At 45.5% G+C, this 22,211-nt stretch overlaps 1 protein-coding gene across 2 annotated transcripts in view; it reads right to left on the bottom strand.

Moving 5' to 3' along the window:
* The window catches only part of RFTN2 (raftlin family member 2), a 66,011-nt gene extending 46,182 nt beyond the window's left edge, over positions 1–19,829 (bottom strand). For both annotated transcript variants that reach the window (XM_048483518.1, XM_048483519.1), the window contains exons 1-4: positions 19,098–19,829; positions 10,786–10,969; positions 3,047–3,158; positions 435–756 (exon numbers count right to left, since the gene is read on the bottom strand). In XM_048483518.1, coding sequence (XP_048339475.1) covers positions 435–756; positions 3,047–3,158; positions 10,786–10,969; positions 19,098–19,236 — 757 coding nt within the window. In that variant the 5' untranslated portion in view covers positions 19,237–19,829. The remainder of the gene's footprint in view (positions 1–434; positions 757–3,046; positions 3,159–10,785; positions 10,970–19,097) is intronic.
* Between the last annotated feature and the right edge of the window lie 2,382 nt (positions 19,830–22,211).

Raw genomic sequence — 22,211 nt, 5'->3', positions numbered from 1 at the left:
CAGGAAATGTTTTGAAAACGTTCCAGGGAAAAAGATAGCTAGTTTAGCATTTCTTTTAAGAAAAACATTTTGGGGCTGAAATAGACCATTTTCAACACATTTGGGGGGAAAATCTGGTCAGAATTCCTCCACAAAACACTTCTTTTTCTGCCCCAAAGACATTTTATTTCTGTTGTGTGGAATCAGCCAATGAGACCCTCACCAAGTTTACTTCAAAAGTCAATTTGAGCAAAAGGACAGACCGATGGTCTAATGCAGCAGTGTAAGGCAGATTCATGTGTGAGTCCACAAGCGATTCTGAATGCTCACAGGTGGCAATACCTTTGCATAACAACAGTTTTCTAAGAATTGTGGTGATTCTTCTTTTGGGGGTGGGGTGGGGTGGGGACAATTATTCAATGCGTGTAGAATATGGAGTCACTGTTCTTAAATACCTTCTCCTTTCTTTAGTTTTGTAGGGCCGGGGCTGCCTTCTCGTCCATCTTGAAAGTCAGAGTCTGGACGCTGTCCGCTGTCTGGCCGAATTTCTTCCTCTATTCCGCTCTCAGAGGACTGACCGCTGAGCACGCCATCGCTCCAGGCCTTGACGTTTTCATCCGAGGAGTTTTGCCTCCTCGGCTCTTGGCTCCTCCTGCGCAGCGTTGAATCTGACTCTGTGTTTTCATCCAGGCTTGTGCCATTGCAGACTTGAGATGAAGGACACGGCTGTGTTATAAATCCCACAAACTTCATCCCTCTTTTGGCGGCATCATTGATCTGAGTTGTTCAAAGAAAGTTATGCTTTAAAGGGGTGAATTTTGAAACTGTGAACAAATGGCACGCAACGACCCCTTTGTACGTGTGCATTGGTCTATGGCTACAGGGAAAAATGTGTACCCTGGAGTGTGAAGACACCACATTTCTATTTTGCTCTGAATACAACATTGTTGTTTTACTGCTCCTTTCCAAAATACAGGTATCTAGTAAAACAGATATATGTTACTAGTGGGGCCCGGCCACGCGTTGCTGTGGCAATTGTCCTTCTCATCACAGTCCACAACCCACACAGACGTCCATGCAGGTCCAATGATCCCCAGCATAGCCTTTTGGGGTGGTCAAATGGAATCCCTCTTTCCCTTTTCAATGCACATCGTTATATGGTGCTGTCTTGTGTTTTTAGTATAAGGTAACCCTTTCCATTCCACAATGGAACTGTCCAGAGTGAAGTAATCCCGCTGTCCAGTTCAGGCTGGTTGACACGCACATTCCTGGCTTGGGCAAGGCAGAACTGGGGCAAGGAGGCTATCCCAGTCAGGCAGCAGAGGCAGGGTGGTGAGGCGTTCAGATCGAGGCCAGCTCCCTGGGTTTTTAAAGGGCCATGTGCAAAAGAAGCAGAGCCAGTAGTGTTGGTTGGCCCCCACACCGCGGGTTTTCTTAGAAGAAAAAGGTGAACTCGAGTTTGCTTTTATTAAAAGAGAGCTGTGGCGTAATAAGGGTGTGAGGAAGCGGGCGGCGGTGGTTGGATGTGAGGGAGGGCAGAGTGAGGTGTGTGGAGGATGTGAGATGGATGCGAATGAGAGAAAGCGTGGTGTTGTGGTAGCAGTGGGTGAGGCACAGAGAGTGAAAGTTACCTGCATGTGTGTGTGGGGGGGGGAACCCCACCTGACGTCTCACACGGCAAAGTGTGTATGTGTTTCACTTCCACTCGTATTACCTAACAGTATTACCGATTTACTGTTTTCACTGCTCATCTCTGCCCATCTGCCCTCATTGTAAGCCCCCATCCCAAGCCTTCAGGCCACAGACAGACAGGCTGCATGGACATTCTAAGGGTGACAGTTAAACACAATCAGCTTCATGACCTGGTGCGCCAGGAAAAAGACGTTTTACCTGGCTCAGGTATGGACTTTCGGTGATTTGAAGGTCCGATTACCTGCCCAGAACGGGGAGGGATGTCCTGTGAAAATTTGGGGGCGATCCGTCTAGCCATTTCGGCGTTAGGCCGTGACTAACAAAGTCACTGTTAACTTTTTATATAGAGGGATTTGGCTTGTATTTTAACATTATGTTTTTTAATTGCAAACCACCCTGAATGGGACTCTAAAGAGGTGGCACGGAACAATGCTAAATAAATCAATAAACAAATATTTGTAGTTTTTATACAAACAAATGGATGTGGGTTTTTTCTATGCTCATATGTTCTCATGCTGCAAAAGCGTCATGTATTAAGTCACCTTTGTACACTGTATAAAATAATAATAACAAGAGTTGGATTTATATCCCCCTTTCTCTCCTGTAAGGAGATTCAAAGAGGCCAACAAACTCCTTTCCCTTCCCCCCCTCACCACAAACAGCCTGTGAGGTAGGTGGGGCTGAGAGAGCTCAGAAGAACTGTGACTAGCCCATGGTCACCCAGGTGGCATATGTTGGAGTGCACAGGCTAATCTGAATTCCCCAGATATGCCACTACAGCTCAAGCAGCAGAGCAGGGAATCAAAACCGGTTCCTCCAGATTAGAGTACGCCTGCTTTTAACCACAAAGGGGTTTGCTGCTTCTAAATTATAATGTTTTAATGATTATTTATAAGCCACCTTGAGCTTTATTTATTTAAAAATATTTTACCCCACCATCCCTAGTTAGCCCAAGGTGACTAACAAACAAGGTCACAAGTCCACCCCACCAAATCCTCTCTCACATAAAACCGTGCAACAAATGGAACATTGCTCTAGAACCGTAGGAAAGGAATCCTATGATGCATCAGATACCAGGAATTGCAGAACTTCCCATCAGCCCCCCCGCCAGCATGGTTACTGCTTCATGTTATGGACTACAGTTCCCATCATCCCCTGCCAGCATTATGCTGGCAAGGGCTGATGGGAATTGTAGTCCATGAACATCTGGAGTGCCATAGGTTCGCATAATGCTGGCAGGGGATGATGGGAACTGTAGTCCATAACATCTGGAGGGCGGCAAGTTTGACACCTGTGCTCTAGAAGGTACTGCTGTATCACATCAAATATCTGTATGCAAAAATCTTGGGTGAAGGAATTGCAAAAATGGATATACCTTCTCCAACAGCCCCTTTACTGTCTCATTCGTTAGTGTTTCGTGCATCAACGGACACTCCTCAATCACAAGCTTGGGGTGTTTGTGTACTCTGGATGCTGAATGCTTCTGGCTGGGACTGCGTTGCTTCGTCAGGTTCAAGCTTGCTGTAATTCTTGCAACAACCCTTCAGTTAATATGATGGCTAACCCTTTTCGAGACCGAAATTAAACTGCAGCCCAAAACCCACTTATTTATTGCAAAGTGCCAACACAGCAATTTAATCTAAATACTGAGGTTTTAGTTTAGAAAAAAACGTTGGCTCCGAGGCGTGCGTTACTCAGGAGTAAGCTTGGTGGCAGTTGGTGGCTTTGCTTTGAAGCAACCGTGCAACTCTTCATGACCCTAGGAGGGTTTACTCAGAAGCCAGCCCCATTGCCAACAACCAAGGTTACCCCCAGGCAAAGAATCACACTTTTAAAAAATTATGATGATTATGATTATGATTATTATGATTATTATTAATAAAAGAAACAAATAAACAAATTAAATAGACTGCCCTACCCCCGAAGGGCTCAGGGCAGTGTACAATAAAACCCAACAACGAACAAAATAAACATAATACAACAGCATAAATCAGAAGGTATATCAAAATCCATTAAAATCAGTAGCAGCATCATAACTCACCTAAGCCCATTTGTACAGAGATGGTGTCCAAACCCCAACTCTCTGCTCCATAACCCCCTGGGAGAGGATCGACAAATCGCAGTGGATGATATGCCCAGATGTACACAGGGCATCAGGAGGGGGCGGCAAATGATCTGCGGCCAGCCTCCCCAAAGGCCCGGTGGAACAGCTCAGTTTTACAGGCCCTGCGGAACTCACCAAGGTCCCGCAGGGCCCTAACAGATGGAGGAAGAGCGTTCCACCAGGAGGGGGCCAGGGCCAAAAAGGCCCTAACCTGGGTAGAGACCAGCTGCATCATTGCGGGGCCAGGGACCACCAGTAAGTTTGTCTCTGCAGAGTGCAGAGGCTGAGTTGGGACATATGGGGTAAGGCGGTCTTGAAGCCCCAGGTCACGAGGGCCCCAGGTCACGAAGGGCCTTAAAGGTCAACACCAACACTTTGAAGATGATCTGGAGTTCCACTGGGAGCCAATGCAAGCGGCGCAACACAGGGGAGATGTGATCCTGAACTTAGCCACCTGTGAGAAGACGAGCCGCCACATGCTGGACCAGCTTCAGTTTCCGGATCAGCTGCAAGGGAAGACCCGCATAGAGCGAGTTACAATAGTCTAACCTGGAAGTGACCGTTGCATGGATCACCGTGGCCAGGTCAACTTGTGAGAGGTAGGGAGCCAGCAGCCAGGCCTGACGAAGATGAAAAAAAGCAACCTGGGTAACATGGGCCACCTGGTTCTCCATAGAGAGAGAGATGAATCCAGGTGGACCCCCAGGTTGCGAGCTGAAAAGGTTGGTGTCAAAGAGACCCCTTCCAACACCAGCGGCTGGAAATCCCCAATCCCCACCCCCCACGACCCAGCCAAAGGATCTCCATCTTCGATGGATTAAGTTTTAACCTGCTCTGTTTCAACCACCCAGCGACCTCCTCCAGACAATGCTGTAGAGCTGCAGGGGCAGTAGCCGCCTCCCCATCTCCATCAACAGAATGAGTTGAGTGTCAACCACATATTGATGACAAACCAGCCCAAAACTCTGCACCAGCTGAGCAAGGGGTCGCATATAAATGTTAAATAACAGCGGGGACAACAAGGCCCCTTGAGGGACACAGCATTGAAGCAGGCACCTCTGGGAAGCCTGATCCCCATGCCACACTTGCTGACTCCAGCCCTGGAGAAACGAGGCAATCCACTGAAGGACAGTGCCCCCCCGCACCCTGGTGAGACACAGCCAAAGGCAGTGGGGTCAAAGTTGTCGCGGGTCAACCACTATCAAACGCTTTCGCAGTGGCTATCTATTAATACCAGCAGCGCTGATCTGCCCTGGTCAAGCTGCATGCGGAGTGTATCTGTGACGGCGACGAGAATGGTCTCCGTTCCATGCCCAGCATGAAAGCCGAACTGGAAGGGATCGAGCACCGATGTGTCCTCCAGAAAGCCCTGAAGCTGCTCCAACACCACTCTCTCAATTACCTTCCTCAGGAACGAAAGATTCGAAACAGGGCGGTAACTGGCCAGATCACTGGGATCTAAAGATGGTCTTTTCAGGAGTGGGCAGCCCACTGCCTCCTTCAACCCACCAGGAAACACTCCTTGCTCAAGGGAACAGTTGAGGATATTCAACAGGTGAGGTCACAACTCGTCCTGGCATGCTTTAATTAGCCAGGAGGGGCATGGATCCAGAGGACAGGTAGTAGGTCTAACAGCAGCCAGGACTCTGTCAACATCAGACTCAGCGAGCAGGGAAAACTGGTCCAAACAACGACCTGAAGATGGCAGCGGGGCCTCCAGTTCGCTAATTGTAGCAAAAGTGGCAGGGAGGTCATGGCGGAGTGATGCAACTTTATCCACAAAAAAGCTCATAAATGCCTCACAGCCAATAGCCAATTCCATGTTTTTAGAACCCTCAGTGAGGAAAGCGACCGAATAATATGAAACAATTGGGCTGGGAAAGAGCTAGCAGACACGAGAGAGGACAAGAAATAGCCCCTCTTTGCCCTCTTTGTCACCATCTCATAGGCTTTCATAAACGTCCTATAAGATGTTTGCGTGGCCTCGCCACGAAACTTCCTCCACACTCGCTCTACACGTCTGAGCTCCTGCTTCATTTGGCGCAGCTCCTCGGTATACCAGGGGGGTAGCCAAGAGTGGGGGTGCAGAGGACGCCTGGGAGCAATCACCTCAATGGCATCAGAGAGCCTGCAATTCCAGTCCTCCACCTGCTCATCAAGGGTGCCAGCGAGTTCAGGATCCCACAGAACATTCAGGAATCCAAGAGGATCCATAAGTCTCCGCAGGCAGACATAAATCAGCCCATCGCCTAGACAGGGTTGGTGTGGCAGGTCCACCCGGATTTTCAGGGAATAATGGTCAGACCATGGCACTCCGTCAACAGAGGATACGACCATATCAACTCCTGACCCAAAGACCAAATCCAAAGTACGACCAGCCTCATGAGTGGGGTCAGAATTTATAGAGGAGAGGCCTAGCGTCGCCATGGATGACAGTAGATCCACAGCTGCTGAACATGAGGTGGCATCGACATGGATGTTGAAATCACCCAAGACAATAAGTCTAGGGAACTGTGCAATGCTCCAGCCGGGGTCACCGGGGCCTCCAGCAGCCGGTGGGCAGGTCAGTCGGGCCCTCTGGTGCTGCCTTAGGGGCGCACCGGTACACCAGGAAGACAGCCAACTCCTCTCCTCCGAGGCCATCCACTTCTAGGGGCCAGCACATCTCACACCGGGTGGATCCTTTTTTTTTTGGGTCAGGGATAACCCTGAAAGGAATCGAATCCCGGATGAACACTGCTACGCCGCCCCCCAGCCCTGAGTTCGTGATTAGTGGACACACGTGAAACCTGGAGGTGAGACTTCACCCAAGGCAACTGTCTCACCATCACACACCCAGGTTTCGGTGATGCAAGCCAGGTCCATTTGTTGAGCTCCGAGAAAATCCCGGAGTGTCGTGGTCTTATTATTAATGGATCCGGCATTAATCAACACCAAGGACGAAGCAGGGAATACCTGAACCCCATAGCCCTCATTCCTCGAGATAGGTTGGAGGTCAGAAGGGGAGCGAGCATAACAACCTCTCACCCCCTTTTCTCATATGGCCCCCGCCTACCGTCATATTTACCCTGTCCCATCAGTACTGGTATCCCCTGCCCCAATAGTGGTGCCCCCATATCCCCAACATCCCCTCCCATAACCACAGCCTAGGACAGATTCAACTTCGCATGAAAATCAGTGGGGTTTAACAGCGCTTAACAGGGTTACCTGCACTGCTTCCCCAAAACTAGGTCTTAGGTTTAATGCTAATAATTGAGCCCAGCGGCCCAGGCCAGTCTAGATGTGTGGGGGTGGGGCGACTCTGTTTGCACGTGCCCACATAGAAGGCTCTGAGTGCCACCTCTGGCACCTGTGCCATAGGTTCGCGACCACTGCTTTAGCACATACAACTTGCTTCTTTCCCATCTGTTATCTTGATGACGCTTTAATTAGTCTGGATTGCAACCCATCTCCCAAAACAAACTATATAATACATAATAGATTTACCTACTGAAAGAAAAAGTTGCTTACATGTAACAGGTGCTCTTTGATTGGTCATCTTAATATTTTTGCTTCCTATCTATTTTTAGCTAACAAAATACCTCTCTGATTTTTCACCTTTTGGCGTAGTAACAAAGAGGAAGTATAGGCACTCCACAGTACTCCCTAGTAGGGATACCAGATCCAGGTTGGGAAACTGCTGGAGATTTGGGGGTGGAACTAGGGAGGACATGATGGACCTCAGTGGTATACAATGCCACAGAGTCCGCCCTCCAAAGCAGTCTGGAGATGAGCAGTAATTCCCAGGGATCCCCAAGGTCCCACCTGGAAGCTGCTGGCATCCTTATGAAGCAGTTTGGTCAGAGGTGGGATCCAACCAGTTCTCACCACTTCTCTAGAAGTGGGTACTAATTTTTTCTGAGTGGCGAGAAGGGGTTCCTAAAGCAACCTCCCTGCCCAATAGGGACTGGAGGGGCATGTGTGCGGCGCCGCCACTGTTTGAATCCCACCACCATCGGAACCTGTTACTAAAATTTTTGGATCCCACCACTGAGTTTGGTCAATATGATTTTGAAATGGGGAAAGCATCAAAGGGTTAGTCTCTCTCTACAGGCCTTCCTTCCATTAACACACACACACACACACACACACCACAAGAAAACTGTATAAGACTCAAGGGATTTGCATAAGAACTTCAAAGAATTACGATGAACTTTTCCCAGATTTCATCCTCTCCACCTGCTTTCTTCCTTTTCTAATTTCTGACCCTCCATCCGATTTCCACATCCAGTATTGTACAATCCACTACTTTAGTTCCTCTCAGAACCATATTTCTCCACACAACCAGAGTAATTGACATGCCTTCAAAGACCAGAGCTGAAAACTCTGAGATAATGTCAACATTTGGCCACACCCACCGTTGGAGTAAAATTTCAGCCGCCTGCGTTCGGGCTAGAGCTGCCCACTTGTCTGCACAAGATCAACATCACTACTCTGAAGTCAGTTTCTTAAGGGCTGCTCAACGCAGAAGTTGTTCAGATGACCCAAATGCATTTTAATCTTTGCACAAAACTCCCACAAATTCAACCACAGCCCCATAAGATCCCATTTGCTTGTCGTTGACGAAATTGTGGGCTTATGGCCAAAAAAAAAGGCATTTTCTCTTCCTTTGGAATGAAACAAAACAAATCTACCGTAATTTTATCCCAGGCCTAAGAATGAGAAGGGACATGGGCACATTTTATGGAGATGTGATACTTTACCCCACAGTTAGGGCTGCCAACCTCCAGGTAGCACCCAAAGATCTCCCACTATTACAATTGATGTCCAGATGACTAAGTCCATTTCCTCTGGATGGTGGACTTTATGGCTTCATAGCCTGCAGAGGCCCCTCCCCTCTCCAAACCCAGCCCTCCCCAGACTCCACCCCCCAAATCTTCAGGTATTTCCCAGTCCAGAGCTGGCCACCCTGTGCAGGTAACTTGCGTAAAATGTAGCTATTTCAAAGGGCAGCGTTTAATCTAGCACTCAGGGGTTCACCCAAAAAATCTTTCCCAGGTAAGCAGATTTCCCCCCAGCTACCTTTCAAGCTTTCTGAGGGTGAAGAACTACAGACAAAGAGCTGCATCATTGCTACATCTCCTGGGAATTTCCTGAATCCAAGAGCCCAAAACTTTCCACCAGGTGGGGGACGGACATGGTGCTGGTTAAAAAACGAGGAAGCCCTTTCTGGTGAGTTCTCCCCTTAGGATGTGAGGAATTCCAGCAGGAGAGTTTGCCTCAACATGATTGAGGAGATATTCCAGCCAAGGGCAAAATTTTGGCCTAACCGAAGGAAATCTGGTTTCAAAAATGTGAACCAGAGACAACAAAAATACAAAAAGAGAGAGAGGTGGAAACTGAAATTGCATAATTTGAATAATATTTTGCCTGCCTCTCCCGTGAGGTATATATCAATAGATCAATCAATAATGTATATATAAAAGTATGTGTGTATATACACACACCCACACCCATGTTTAGATTATTTATAGAGAGAAATATGTAATAGAACATATAGAATAGTTACATTATATATATATATATATATACACACACACACACACACACACATATACCCACATATATATATACACACACACACACTATTTCTATTCATATAATCTCTATATTTATTATTATTATTATTATTATTATTATTATTATTAATAATAATAATAATAATAACAACAACAACAACAACAAAATTTGTATACCGCCCTACCCCCGAAGATAATTATATATAATTATCTAAATAGTGGTTAAGAGCAGGTGGATTCTAATTTGAAGAACCAGGTTTGATTCCCCACTCCTCCACCGGAGGCTTATCTGGTGAACCAGATGTGTTTCCACACTCCTACATTCCTGCTGGGTGACCTTGGACTAGTCACAGTTCTCTATGAACTCTCTCAGCCCCAAGGTGTCTGTTGTGGGGGAGGAAGGGAAAGGAGCTTGTAAGCCACCTTGAGTCTCCTTACAGGAGAGAAAGGTGGGGTATAAATCCAAACTCTTCTTCTTTTATATATATTATCATATATGTAGCTGATACATACACAGTCAATATGTTTCCCCAGTACCTGGTTGCTTGTGCAACTTTTTGGCAAAACACGTTACCAATCCATGTTGGTGGGAAGGTTTGGGGGCCATGATGTAGTTCAATTTCCTGCCGTTCACAGTGACGCAAATGCTGCCAGCCAATCAGAGCATGGCAGCCTGTGCGCAGTGCGTACGCAGTTATTTCTTTTTGTTTTTGTCTCGTTTGGTATCATTTCGCACGGCTTCTTCTGTTTTGGTCTAACATTTGACGAGAGAATGAGAGCAAGGGGACGCTTGGTATAACGGTTAACCTCAGAGGGGGTGCCTTCCTCATGGTCTCACGTCTTCACCAGCTGACGTGTTGACGTGAAAAAAAGTTCCCGCCCCAACACAGCACGACAGCCAATCAAGAGAGACCCGCCCAGGCCTGCCAAGCCGATCGGGCAGCAGTAGGGATTGTAGCATTTCTGGAATCCGATGCAGGCCTACAAATCTCCCCTGGAAAAATGGTGCAGTGAGGATGTTTAATCCGCAATGAAAAGTTGCAGTTCATTTTGAAACTTGGATTAATCTACTTTTAATTTTCAGTGGGAAATCGCCCGTTATATCCTTACAACACTCATGAATCCTCCGGAGTACCCTTAGCCAACCTGCACCAGTCCCTGTAACTCAGTTCGTGAAGTGCTGAGACAACTGAAGTGCACACCAATTAAATGCAAAAATGAGAAACAAATTTACTTTTATCACATTCAGATATGCTCCATCCGTGCTCCTTTATTGTGCTGCTTTTTATTTCATGCCTCGGTTTATATGAAGGCGAACACCATTTCTCCTGATAGTGCGTCAACTGGGTTTTATTTTCAGATACTTAAATTCCATTGACTCTTATAAAGGTGGTAACAAGAAGCCATTTGCTAATTTATACTGTCACTTAAGTAATTATGTATAACAGGTACCTTAGTTTGAGACGCAGCAGGACAACTCTGTACAGTTGACTTGCTGGAAAGTGCCGCCTCCGTCCAACAGGCAGCAAAACCGGATGAATAGCTCCTACCACATAACCTCTAGCATAATGGTCCTCTACCTTTTTTTCAATATCCAGCACAGAGCTGATCCTGATGGCATCTGGATTTGTTGAACCTAAAGGAATTGGAAGTAGAGAAAATTGTGACATCAGCCACTTATATGTTCCATTTACATATAAAAATATGCTCAGCTGAAACATGCCCAGACCTGGATGGCCGAGGCTGGCCAGATCTCATCAGATTTTGGAAGCAAAGCAGGATCAGAACAGAGCTATTTGGATGGGAGACCACCAAGGAAGTCCAGGGTCACCATGCTGAGGAAGGCAACGGCAAACCACCTCTGTATGTTTCTTGCAGAGGTGTAGCTAGCGAAAATGGAGCCAGGGCAAAATCTGAGTTTTGCACCCGCCCCCACTTGGGCAGCCGCCCTCCCTCACCTTGACCAAAGGCCACCCTCCCCCACTACAACTAAAGAACTATTTTTGCACCAGGTCACCTCAAAGTCACCATCACATTATAGAACATGTCCCAACTCACAAATCTGAACACAGCAATGGACCACGCCACACAGCGGAAATAACTTTTTTGACATTTTTCAAAATGCTTTCAAAATGTTTAACAACTGTTATAACACTTAAAAGTGTTCTAAGTGTCATATGACTTAAAATGTTCTCAAAATGTTTTATAAATGCCGTGAAAACGTTTTATGGAGCTACCGTGTTTTCCCAAGTATAAGACAGTGTCTTATAATAATTTTTGCTCCCAAAGATGCGCTATGTCTTATTTTCAGGGGATGTCTTATATTTCTGTATTCTGTTCGTCAGGCATGCTTCCAAACAAAAACTTTGCTATGTCTTACTTTTGGGGGATGCCTTATATTTCGCACTTCAGCAAAACCTCTACTACGTCTTATTTTCCGGGGATGTCTTATATTCGGGGAAACAGGGTATATCCAGCAGCCCAATTCTGGCAATTCTTTCCCTTTTCTGCCTAATTCTGGGAGACAGAAGGATCTATTGTTCAACCTTCAAGCATCTCCCATTAACCTAACAGTTAAGGGAAATAGAAGCAGGTATGTTGCTTTGTCGCAGCATTTGTGGAGAAATCTCACAACTGTTCCTTTTGCTCATTCTTACTTTACATAATGACATTATTTGCAGCCTTTTTATAAATGCATTGCAATTTGAAAAAGAGGGCTCAATCACTTAAGTCCATTTATGTACCCCTCCACTCATTCCTTTGCATTTTCCCAAGCACTGCCAGAAATAATAGCCAATTTGGATTAATATCAAACCTGCCCAACTAAGGCACAGTACCAGCAAGCCTGAATTTCCATCTCTTCCTCTGAATGCCTATTTCACACTTGTATCTACAAGAACTCCAAGCTCTGCAGATTTGTCCTCTAATTGCTAAGGGTGCAGTTCAAAGTAACCCCTAGATGACCCAAAGGTTCTTCCCAGAGAAAAAGGGAGAAAGAGCTTATGTATTCTGTTGAATTTATATGGTGAACATTCATCAGCCTGGGTAGCCAAAGCCAGAAGCTGCTTTGGGCACAAACTCAGAATCTACTTTCTTTACTTGCTCTTGAAAAATCTGTCTTGAGTGCTGAAACTGTGCAGAACTTCCACATTCTGAATACCAGTGCCAAGAGGCAACATAAGACTTTGGCCTCTATGCCTTTTTCTGGGCCCCAGGAGTAACTAGCTGGCCACTGTGTGTAACAAGATGCTAGACGAGATGGACTACTAGTCTAATCCTGCAGGACTTTCTTATGTTTTTCACTAACTTCTTTTTTTAAATAAAAAGTCAGCTGAAATATTTTGTAAATTACCTGAAAATAGACTCACTGTCACTTTCTCTTCCATGAAGGATCCATATTCAAGAATGTGTGTGCACACATAGAAAACAGCCAGTTTAGAATTCATGATAAAATGCAATTATTTTAAAATGTTCTCAGAGGCTGCTCATCATAACTGATGATCGAATTATAAATTGAACCTCAGGGAGTTTACTGTGGGGAGTTTACTCTAAGCATTCCAACACATCACTCTCTACAATCCCAGATGCAGAGAAATTATGAACAGCTATGTGTTCATGTCCCCTGCTCTTTCTTCTAGACTCCTTTGTTTACAATTTATTAATCACAAACAAGAAGTGGTGACATTAAAACACTGAAAATATAGCTATTATTAAAACATCCTACATTGTGCAGAACTAGGGTTGCCTACTCCAGACTGGGAGATATCTGAAGATTTTCAAGGTGAAACCCCAAGGAAGGGGGGTTCAGAGAAAGGACAGATTTTAGTGGAATGCAATGCAGAATCTACCATACAAAGTTGCCATTTTCTCCTGGTGAATTGATCTCTGTACATAAGAACATGAGAACATAAGAACAAACCAGCTGGATCAGACCAGAGTCCATCTAGTCCAGCTCTCTGCTACTCGCAGTGGCCCACCAGGTGCCTTTGGGAGCTCACATGCAGGATGGGAAAGCAATGGCCTTCTGCAGCTGTTGCTCCCGAGCACCTGGTCTGTTAAGGCATTTGCAATCTCAGATCAAAGAGGATCAAGATTGGTAGCCATAAATTGACTTCTCCTCCATAAATCTATCCAAGCTCCTTTTAAAGCTATCCAGGTTAGTGGCCATCACCACCTCCTGTGGCAGCATATTCCAAACACCAATCACACGTTGCGTGAAGGAGTGTTTCCTTTTATTAGTCCTAATTCTTCCCCCCAGCATTTTCAATGAATGCCCCCTGGTTCTAGCATTGTGAGAAAGAGAGAAAAATTTCTCTCTGTCAACATTTTCTACCCCATGCATAATTTTATAGACTTCAATCATATCCCCCCTCAGCCATCTCCTCTCCAAACTAAATAGTCCCAAACGGTGCGGCCTCTCCTCATAGGGAAGGTGCTCCAGTCCCTCAATCATCCTTGTTGCTTTTCTCTGCACTTTTTCTATCTCCTCAATATCCTTTTTGAGATGCGGCGACCAGAACTGGACACAGTACTCCAAGTGCGGTCGCACCAGTGCTTTATATAAGGGCATGACAATCTTTGCAGTTTTATTCTCAATTCCTTTCCTAATGATCCCCAGCATAGAGTTTGCCTTTTTCACAGCTGCCATGCATTGAGTTGACATTCCCATGGAACTATCAACTAAGACACCCAAGTCCCTTTCCTGGTCTGTGACTGATAGCACTGACCCCTGTAGCGTGTATGTGAAGTTTGGATTTTTTGCCCCTATGTGCATCACTTTACATTTTGCTACATTGAACTGTATTTGCCATTTCTTAGCCCACTCACCTAATTTATCAAGGTCTGCTTGGAGCTCTTCACAATCCTTTGTGGTTCTCACCACCCTACATAATTTGGTATCATCTGCAAACTTGGCCACCACGCTACCCACCCCTACTTCCAGGTCATTTATGAATAGGTTAAAGAGCACTGGTCCCAAAACGGATCCTTGGGGGACACCACTCCCTACATCTCTCCATTGTGAGAACTTCCCATTTACACCCACTCTTTGCTACCTGTTTCTCAACCAGTTTTTAATCCATAGGTGGGACTTCCCCTCTTATTCCTTGATTGCTGAGTTTTCTCAATAGTCTCTGGTGAGGAACTTTGTCAAAAGCCTTTTGGAAATCCAAGTAAACAATGTCCACTGGTTCCCCCTTATCCACATGCCTGTTTACACCCTCAAAGAACCCTAGTAAGTTTGTAAGACAGGACTTGCCTCTGCAAAAGCCATGCTGACTCTTTCTCAGCAGGTCTTGCTTTTCTACATATTTTATAATTTTATCTTTAATGATAGATTCTACTAATTTACCAGGAACAGATGTCAAACTGACTGGCCTGTAATTTCCCGGGTCCCCCCTAGATCCTTTCTTAAAAATTGGTGTGACATTGGCCATCTTCCAGTCTTCAGGGATAGAGCCTGATTTCAGGGATAAGTTGCATATTAAAGTGAGAAGATCAGCAATTTCATGCTTGAGCTCTTTAAGAACTCTTGGATGAATGCAATCTGGGCCAAGGGATTTAGTAGCATTTAGTCTATCAATGGCTGCCAGAACCTCTTCCTTGATTACCACTATCTTCGCTAGTTCCTCGGATTCGCCTTCCAAGAAGCATGGTTCAGGTGCAGGAATTTTCCTCAGCTCCTCTTGGGTGAAGACAGATGCAAAGAATTCATATAGCTTCTCTGCAATCTCCCTGTCATCTTTTAGCACACCCTTTGCTCCTTTGTCGTCTAACGGGCCTACCGCTTCCCTAGCTGGCTTCCTACTTTTGATGTACTTGAAGAACTGTTTGTTGCTGGTCTTGATGTTCGCAGCCATGCATTCCTCATAATCCTTTTTTGCCTCCCTTACAGCTAACTTGCTTCTCTTTTGCCACCATTTGTGTTCCCTCTCATATTCTTCATCAGTCAAACTGGACTTCCATTTTCTAAAATACATTTTCTTTTTTCTGATAATTTCCTAAACCTCTCTTGTTAACCATGGTGGCTTTCTTTTGGACTGGGCGCTGCCTTTCCTAACCTGAGGAACACATTCCAGCTGAGCTTTTAAGACTGTGTTTTTAAATAACCTCCAAGCATCTTGGACAGTTTTGACTCTCTTGATTTTCCTTTTCAGCTTCCTGCACACTATCCCCCTCATCTTTGAGAAATTTCCCTTTCTGAAGGCGAATGTAACTACATTAGTAGTTGTCACTTGTTCGCATGCAGAGATACTGAATCTGACAGCATTGTGGTCGCTGTTCCCTATCGGCTCAACAACACTGACTTCCTGCACCAGGTCCTGGGTGCCACATAGAATTAGATCTAGGATCACCTCTCCTCTGGTTGGTTCCACAACCATCTGTTCTAAGCCACAGTCATTTAGGATATCCAGGAATGCTCTCTCCTTACTATGACCTGAACATGCATTTTTCCAGTTTATATGGGGATAGTTAAAATCACCCATTACCACTACATTTTTGTTTTTGTTGGCCTCTCTAATTTCTTTTTCCATCTCAGAATCCTCTTGTGCACTTTGGTCAGGGGGACGATAATATATTCCTAATGTTAAACTGTCCTTCACACCTGGTATTGATACCCACAGTGTTTCCAGCTCCCCTTTCATTGTCTATTTTATGTGACACTATGCTCTCTTTCATGTAAAGGGCAACTCCATCCCCAATGCGCCCTGTCCTTTCCTTCCTATAGAGCCTGTAGCCTGGTATAACAGCATCCCACTGGTTCTCCTCATTCCACCATGTCTCTGTAATGCCCACTATATCAAAGTCCTCCTTCAAAACTCTGTACTCCAGCTCCCCCATTTTAGGTCGAAGGCTTCTACTATTAGCATAGAGACACCTGTATACCCTGCCTCTGTCCTTAACCTGGGATTTATGTGCTTTACCCTCAAGTCTTTTGTAGACACTATCCCTTGTCACAGGCACATTGCTATGTTCCTTGCTTGTATGTGGTTGATTTAGAAAAACCTCCCTCTCTGTCTGCATCCCCATAGATACTGTATTCCGAACCGAAGTCACCTCTGCTCCTGTCGGCTTTCCCCCAAGGATCAGTTTAAAAGCTGTTCTGCCACCTTTTTAATGTTGAGCGCCAGCAGCCTGGTTCCTCTTTGGTTCAGATGAAGCCCGTCCCTTTTGTACAGGCCTGCCTTGTTCCAAAAGGTTCCCCAGTTCCTGACACATCTGAAACCCTCTGCCTTACACCACCTTCTCATCCACGCATTGAGACCCTGTATCTCCGCTTGCCTAGCTCGCCCTGCGCGTGGAACGGGTAGCATTCTGAGAATGCCACCTTGGGGGTCCTGGACTTCAACCTGTTTCCTAGCAGCCTAAATTTAGCTTCCAGAACCTCCCGGCTACATTTCCCAATGTTGTTGGTGCCAATGTGGACCACAACTGCTGACTCCACCCCAGCACTGTCTAAAAGCCTATCTAGACGAAGCGTGACATCTGCAACCTTCGCACCAGGCAGGCAAGTCACCATGCGGTCATCACGCCTCTCACAAACCCAACTCTCTACATTTCTAATGATCAAATCACCCACTACGAGGAGCCCCCCACCTCCCCGAGGGGTATCCTCAGTGCGAGAGGATAGCTGATCACCAGCTAAGGAAGGGATCCCATCTAAGGGAGCATCTTCCCCCACCTCAGACTGGCACCCTCCGTCCCCCAGACCTTCATTCTCCATGACATCTGAAGAGATGTCACCTTGGGAGTGGGACCCGGCTGTTAGGTCCCTGAAAGCCTTGTCTGTCACCCTCTCTGCCTCTTTCAGCTTCTCCAGGTCTGCCACCTTGGCTTCAAGAGAACGCACACGTTCCTTGAGTGCCAGGAGCTCATTGCAGCGAGGGCACACCCACGACTTCTGTCCTAGTGGCAGATAGTCGTACATGTGACACTCAAATCATAAGTAATTCCTTCTCAGTGGTAGGGTATACCACTGTTGTATGATAAAGGCCTCAACGGAACATGAATGTACAGAATGCTGATTATTCTAATCACCAGCATGTCTGTTTTTGTCTATGTAGGAACTGTTATGGTTACAAGTGCCAGTCCTATCTTTGTGAATTTACTAATGGACAGACTGAAAGACTTGTTAAGACCAACATGTAGGCAGAGGTATACCAGTAGCAAGTCACTGTCACTGTGTTTTGGAACTTCAGGCATGTTATTCCCACAATGCAAGAAGCTACTCCGCTACAAACATTTTGGGCTGGAATGCTGCAGTGATAATTGTCGCAAACCAGTGCACACTTTCTTGACTGCAAGACTGACTTCGGAATACTTAGTTTGCAAACAAGGGATCGTCTTTACTGAAAATGTACAGATCCTAACAAAACTGCCAAAACCTTTAATACTTTGGCCAAGTATATTCAAGCATCTACTCAATGGGGTTTGGGAAACTATTTCAGTAAGATCTTATGGACAATAGATTAGATTCTATGTGCTTCAGGCAGAAGGGAGTTTATGGTATGAACCTTGCCCACCACATTCTCCTGCTGAAGACCACTGGGCCTCCCGAAACCTGCCACTCAACTTCTGAGATCCTTCAAACGTTGGCCATGACGTGCGAGTCTGCAGTGGTGCCAACTGGTTCTGTTCTGCCAAGCCAAGCCCCTGCCTTTTTAATAATATGGCATAGGCATCTTAAATGACACAAAGAAACACCCAGCCTCTTTCTCTTGAGTTGCTAAGCACCTATTTTAGTGTTTACCACAACAAAATGACTTTTTTTCCAACCAGAAATTATCTCCATCAAAATCCTTTCAGGCACTTTTGAGTACGTAACTTTAAAGCTCAGTAAGTTGCCAAACAAAATGCTGTACAATTAAATGCGATTGCCAGTGGCAAGTTCCAGATGAGCACACTGTCTGTGTATGTATTCATCAGCCCAGCCTGAGATGCGATAGGATGTTGTGACTACTACTTCATACAAAGACATTTTGTTTGGTCCACAAAAGAATCAAATGAACTCATCGATACAGAAGGATAAGCTCCACAGACGGGTACCGGATTCAAAGGTGGCACTGGATATATTCTGCATCATTAAAAAGTTATCTTGCATATATTGCTCCCATGAAGATTCCCATGAAGAGGTACATGAAGATTCTGATAATAAAATGAACCTGTCCATTGCAACAACGCATGTTTAGTAACAGCTGCCTCAACAAACTGATGTTCTCTATTATGAGAAGTTCCATTGCAACTTTTATTGCAAAATGTCCCAATCTCTGAAACTCCCAAAGCAGAACAGAGCAGCCTCTTTTTTGGGGGGGAAGACATCTGGGGAGGTTTGTTTGTGTTTTCAGCTTTTGGGGACAGGGAGTCACTTGCTTGGAAACAAGACATTCTGCTAAAGAAGGAAGTCGCCCTACAGGACACCGTCCACCTCTAACCGAACCAATTTCAATATTACTTTCACAACAATATTTAAAAAAACCTATTAAACAAAGATGATATGCCAAAAAGGCATTTTCAAGCTGGCTTCTTCAGTTCTCACTGACAGAATTTAGCTGTCTCCAGAGGTTTGTGCTTCTTCATAGAATAATTGATGCTTTATATGCGTGAGCGCGCACACAACTACTTCATTTAGACAGTCATTAGAAACCTATTTCTAGACAAATGTATTATAATTATTTTTTCCATGTTTGATCATAAGAAACGCAATTAACTAGACAGCCTTTCCTCTCCATAAATATTTTCATATTCTTGACACAAGCAACCCATACCTTCCAATGTAAAATCTAGCAGTATGTACTCATATGCAGAATCTGTCTTTGTTTCCACTTGAGGTCTCTTAAGCGTTGAAAATATCTTCCCAGGGCTGCTGTCATCTGGGTCTTCTAGTTTCCTTAATCCGCACCCCATGGTAAAGTCTGCAAAAAAGTAAAAGTGCAGAAAAGGGGCCAGGAGCAGAAATGAAGGGTGCTGTAAAATCCGTTTATCGGTGAAAACATTCACAAAAAACTGTTTTAGATTTTCTTTGCCTTCAGCCAGAAAGCCAAAGGGAAAAAAATAATATTTCGCTCCCAGGTTTGAAAACAAAGAAATTCTCGATCCATGTTGTATCCCAGCCGGAAACCTTTTAGTGCTTTCAGGCCCCCAAGCTCAGCGAGTGTGCTTCTTTAACAGGATACAAACTTAGCAGAGATTTTCCATGCCACGTCAATTTGCAGCCAGCCCTCGAAGTAGTGTTCTGTTGCAGAGGGCACCAATGAGTGCTTTGTCTGTTCCTCTTGGCTGGATGGCCGTGATGCAAGAAAAGAACTGAAATAAAAAGTTACAGGAAAACTTCAGTGCGATTATTTACAGTCAGAAGACCAACTCCAGCGCCACAGCCACAAAGAAAGGGAACAAAAAAGGACAAGTTAGTCAAAGAGTGGGCATAGAGAGCCTCAACAGGGCTCGAGACAAAAATCATTTCCAGAAAGGAAGTCAGCTTCAAGAGGAAATTGCTTCTGGCATCTCAAAGGGAGCAAAGTAAAATGAAAAACAGTTCAGAGTCTATTTTAAATGTGGGGGTATGGCTCTGACTTCCTTTGCATGAGACCGCTGGAAAATTGCACACAATTCTGGAGTAGCGAAAGATTTTTCTTGGCTAGAAAATTGGTATTTGGGAAAGCCAACTCGATAAGCTTAAACAAGAGACTTTCCTACTTTTGATATCTTGCATCTGAAAACAACGAAACATACTTCACAGTAATCCAGAGAGAGGAATTGTATTCAAAGTATATCCCTCTCCGCTTTTTCTGCGGTTCTCTAAATTGCACTTAAACCAGTTCTTAAAACTTCTGTTTGGTGGTTTGTTACAATGACTGAAGCTGTGGATTTCTGGCTATTTGCCTCTCCCCTGCTTCTTCAGCAGATGCAATCATAATAAACCACAATATTATCAGCATCATTGTGCAAAGCTTTCTACAGCAACATGCTGCATTATATGAGGTACTTTGAATTACTGGTAGCAGGAACTGTCCTCGCAACGACAAACAGATTGGCCAGCAGAACCTTAACTTTGACTGGTCCCAAAGGGGATTCTTTATTCAGATTGCAAGTATTGAGAAAACATATTTATAGGTTGCATCCAGGAACCAATCCCACCCAAGCAAATGGTGATTGCGAAATCCCAGTGGGACCAAGGTGGGATCCGGTAAATTGTCAAGAGATCGTCCCCTTGATACAGAACCTAAAGTCAAACAAGGCCCCAGGCAGCGATGCCGTCATCCCCGAAATATTGAAAGCAAACTCACTACGGTGGGCAAACTTGCTTGCCAATCTTTTTACAAGGATCAACAAAAAGGGGATAATGCCGAAGGCATGGACCTCCTCCATGCTGGTCCCAATATTCAAAAAAGGTGACCAAAATTAACCAGCAAACTATCGACCTATTAGCCTGCTCTCTATCATTGGGAAGATTTATGCCAAACTTCTCCTGACTAGATTAGAGTCATGGGTCAAGCAAAACAACATTATTGGCCCTGAACAAGTGGGCTTTTCCAAGGGGAAATCAACGCTAGACCAGGCCCATGTCCTGGCCCACTTAGCCAACAAATACTCTAAGAACAGTTCTACCAAATTAAGTGTGGCCTTTTTGGATCTTAAGGGGGCATTTGATTCTGTGAACAGAACCACCTCTGAACGCCGTCGCCGACTGGGATTGTGTCTTTACTGCGGAGGGCCAGGTCATCTAGCCGCCAACTGTCCCAAGAAACAAAAACCAACCGCCCATGCCCGCTACACTGGCCTGCCAAACCACCACGCAGGTCAGGGTCAGCTTCCCACTGGCTCGCTCTAAAGCAGTTACCGGCGGCTTACCTAGAGGAGGGGGGGGAAGCAGCTGTTTGCCTTTCTTCGTAGCCCCTCATGGACATGGGCCCCACTCCTGACGGCAGCGGAAGGCAGCGCCCCATTACTGCGTTCAAGCTATTTCTGGCCAACCCTCGCTAAAATGCACACTTCGCATTATAGCCTCTCGCCCTGTGGGATTCCGGGCTGCTCCCATTGCTTAATGCGCCCCAGGTGGCGGGAGGAGTTAGGTGTAATTCGGACCGAATTCCCCTGGCTAAGCTTCCATACCTTTCACCTAAATGGACGCAGCTCCCTCGGGAACGCAAGGACCGCCCAAGAAGTACAAAACACAAGCCGGTGCTCCTCCTATGTTTCACTCATTGGGAGAAGATTGCTTTATTTTTACCAGTGGCCAAACACTCCATAGTTTTGGGTGCATGCCTTGGTTATTGTTATTACATTGAACCAAAATTCATTTGGAAAGAAAGAATCCTAGAATTCACTGACCCTCCCCTGCGTGAACACATGAATTGGGAAGAAAACCCAATCTTCCTGACACATCCTCTCCCCTGGCTTCCTCAGTGATTGGTTCTTTATCTCTATTGGACATCCCACCTGTACATATATCATGATCTAGGCCAGAGTTTTTCAGGATAGGAATGCGACTAGCATTGCCACCCCACAGAGACACTGACTGTAAAATTGTCATACAACTAGGGGCACAACTACCCAAGGGTAGAATTCTACCGTATGAGTCCCAATGAGGGAGAAGGAACTCCTGTACCTCTCTAGACAAGAACCTTGCCTCGCTGGTTCATAACACGGGCGGGCTACCAAACACACGTCTTCACGCTGCCTCCGCTTTGTTTTGTCAAAAGAAAGATGGGTCTTGTACGGCTTTGCACAGATTATCGAGGTAACTTCAATGCGGCCCCTCGTCCACTAATAGCACCTTTTGCCTTTTGATCAAGGACCTTTAGGATGCACCTCGCAAAGGACGATTTTTACTAAATGGACTTGAGAGAAGGCTTTACTACAGAGTCAAGAATTGCTGAAGG

This window comes from Sphaerodactylus townsendi, linkage group LG02, assembly GCF_021028975.2.
Source record: "Sphaerodactylus townsendi isolate TG3544 linkage group LG02, MPM_Stown_v2.3, whole genome shotgun sequence".
Classification (NCBI taxonomy): Eukaryota; Metazoa; Chordata; class Lepidosauria; order Squamata; family Sphaerodactylidae; genus Sphaerodactylus; species Sphaerodactylus townsendi.
This window is presented reverse-complemented; position numbering and strand designations above follow the sequence as displayed.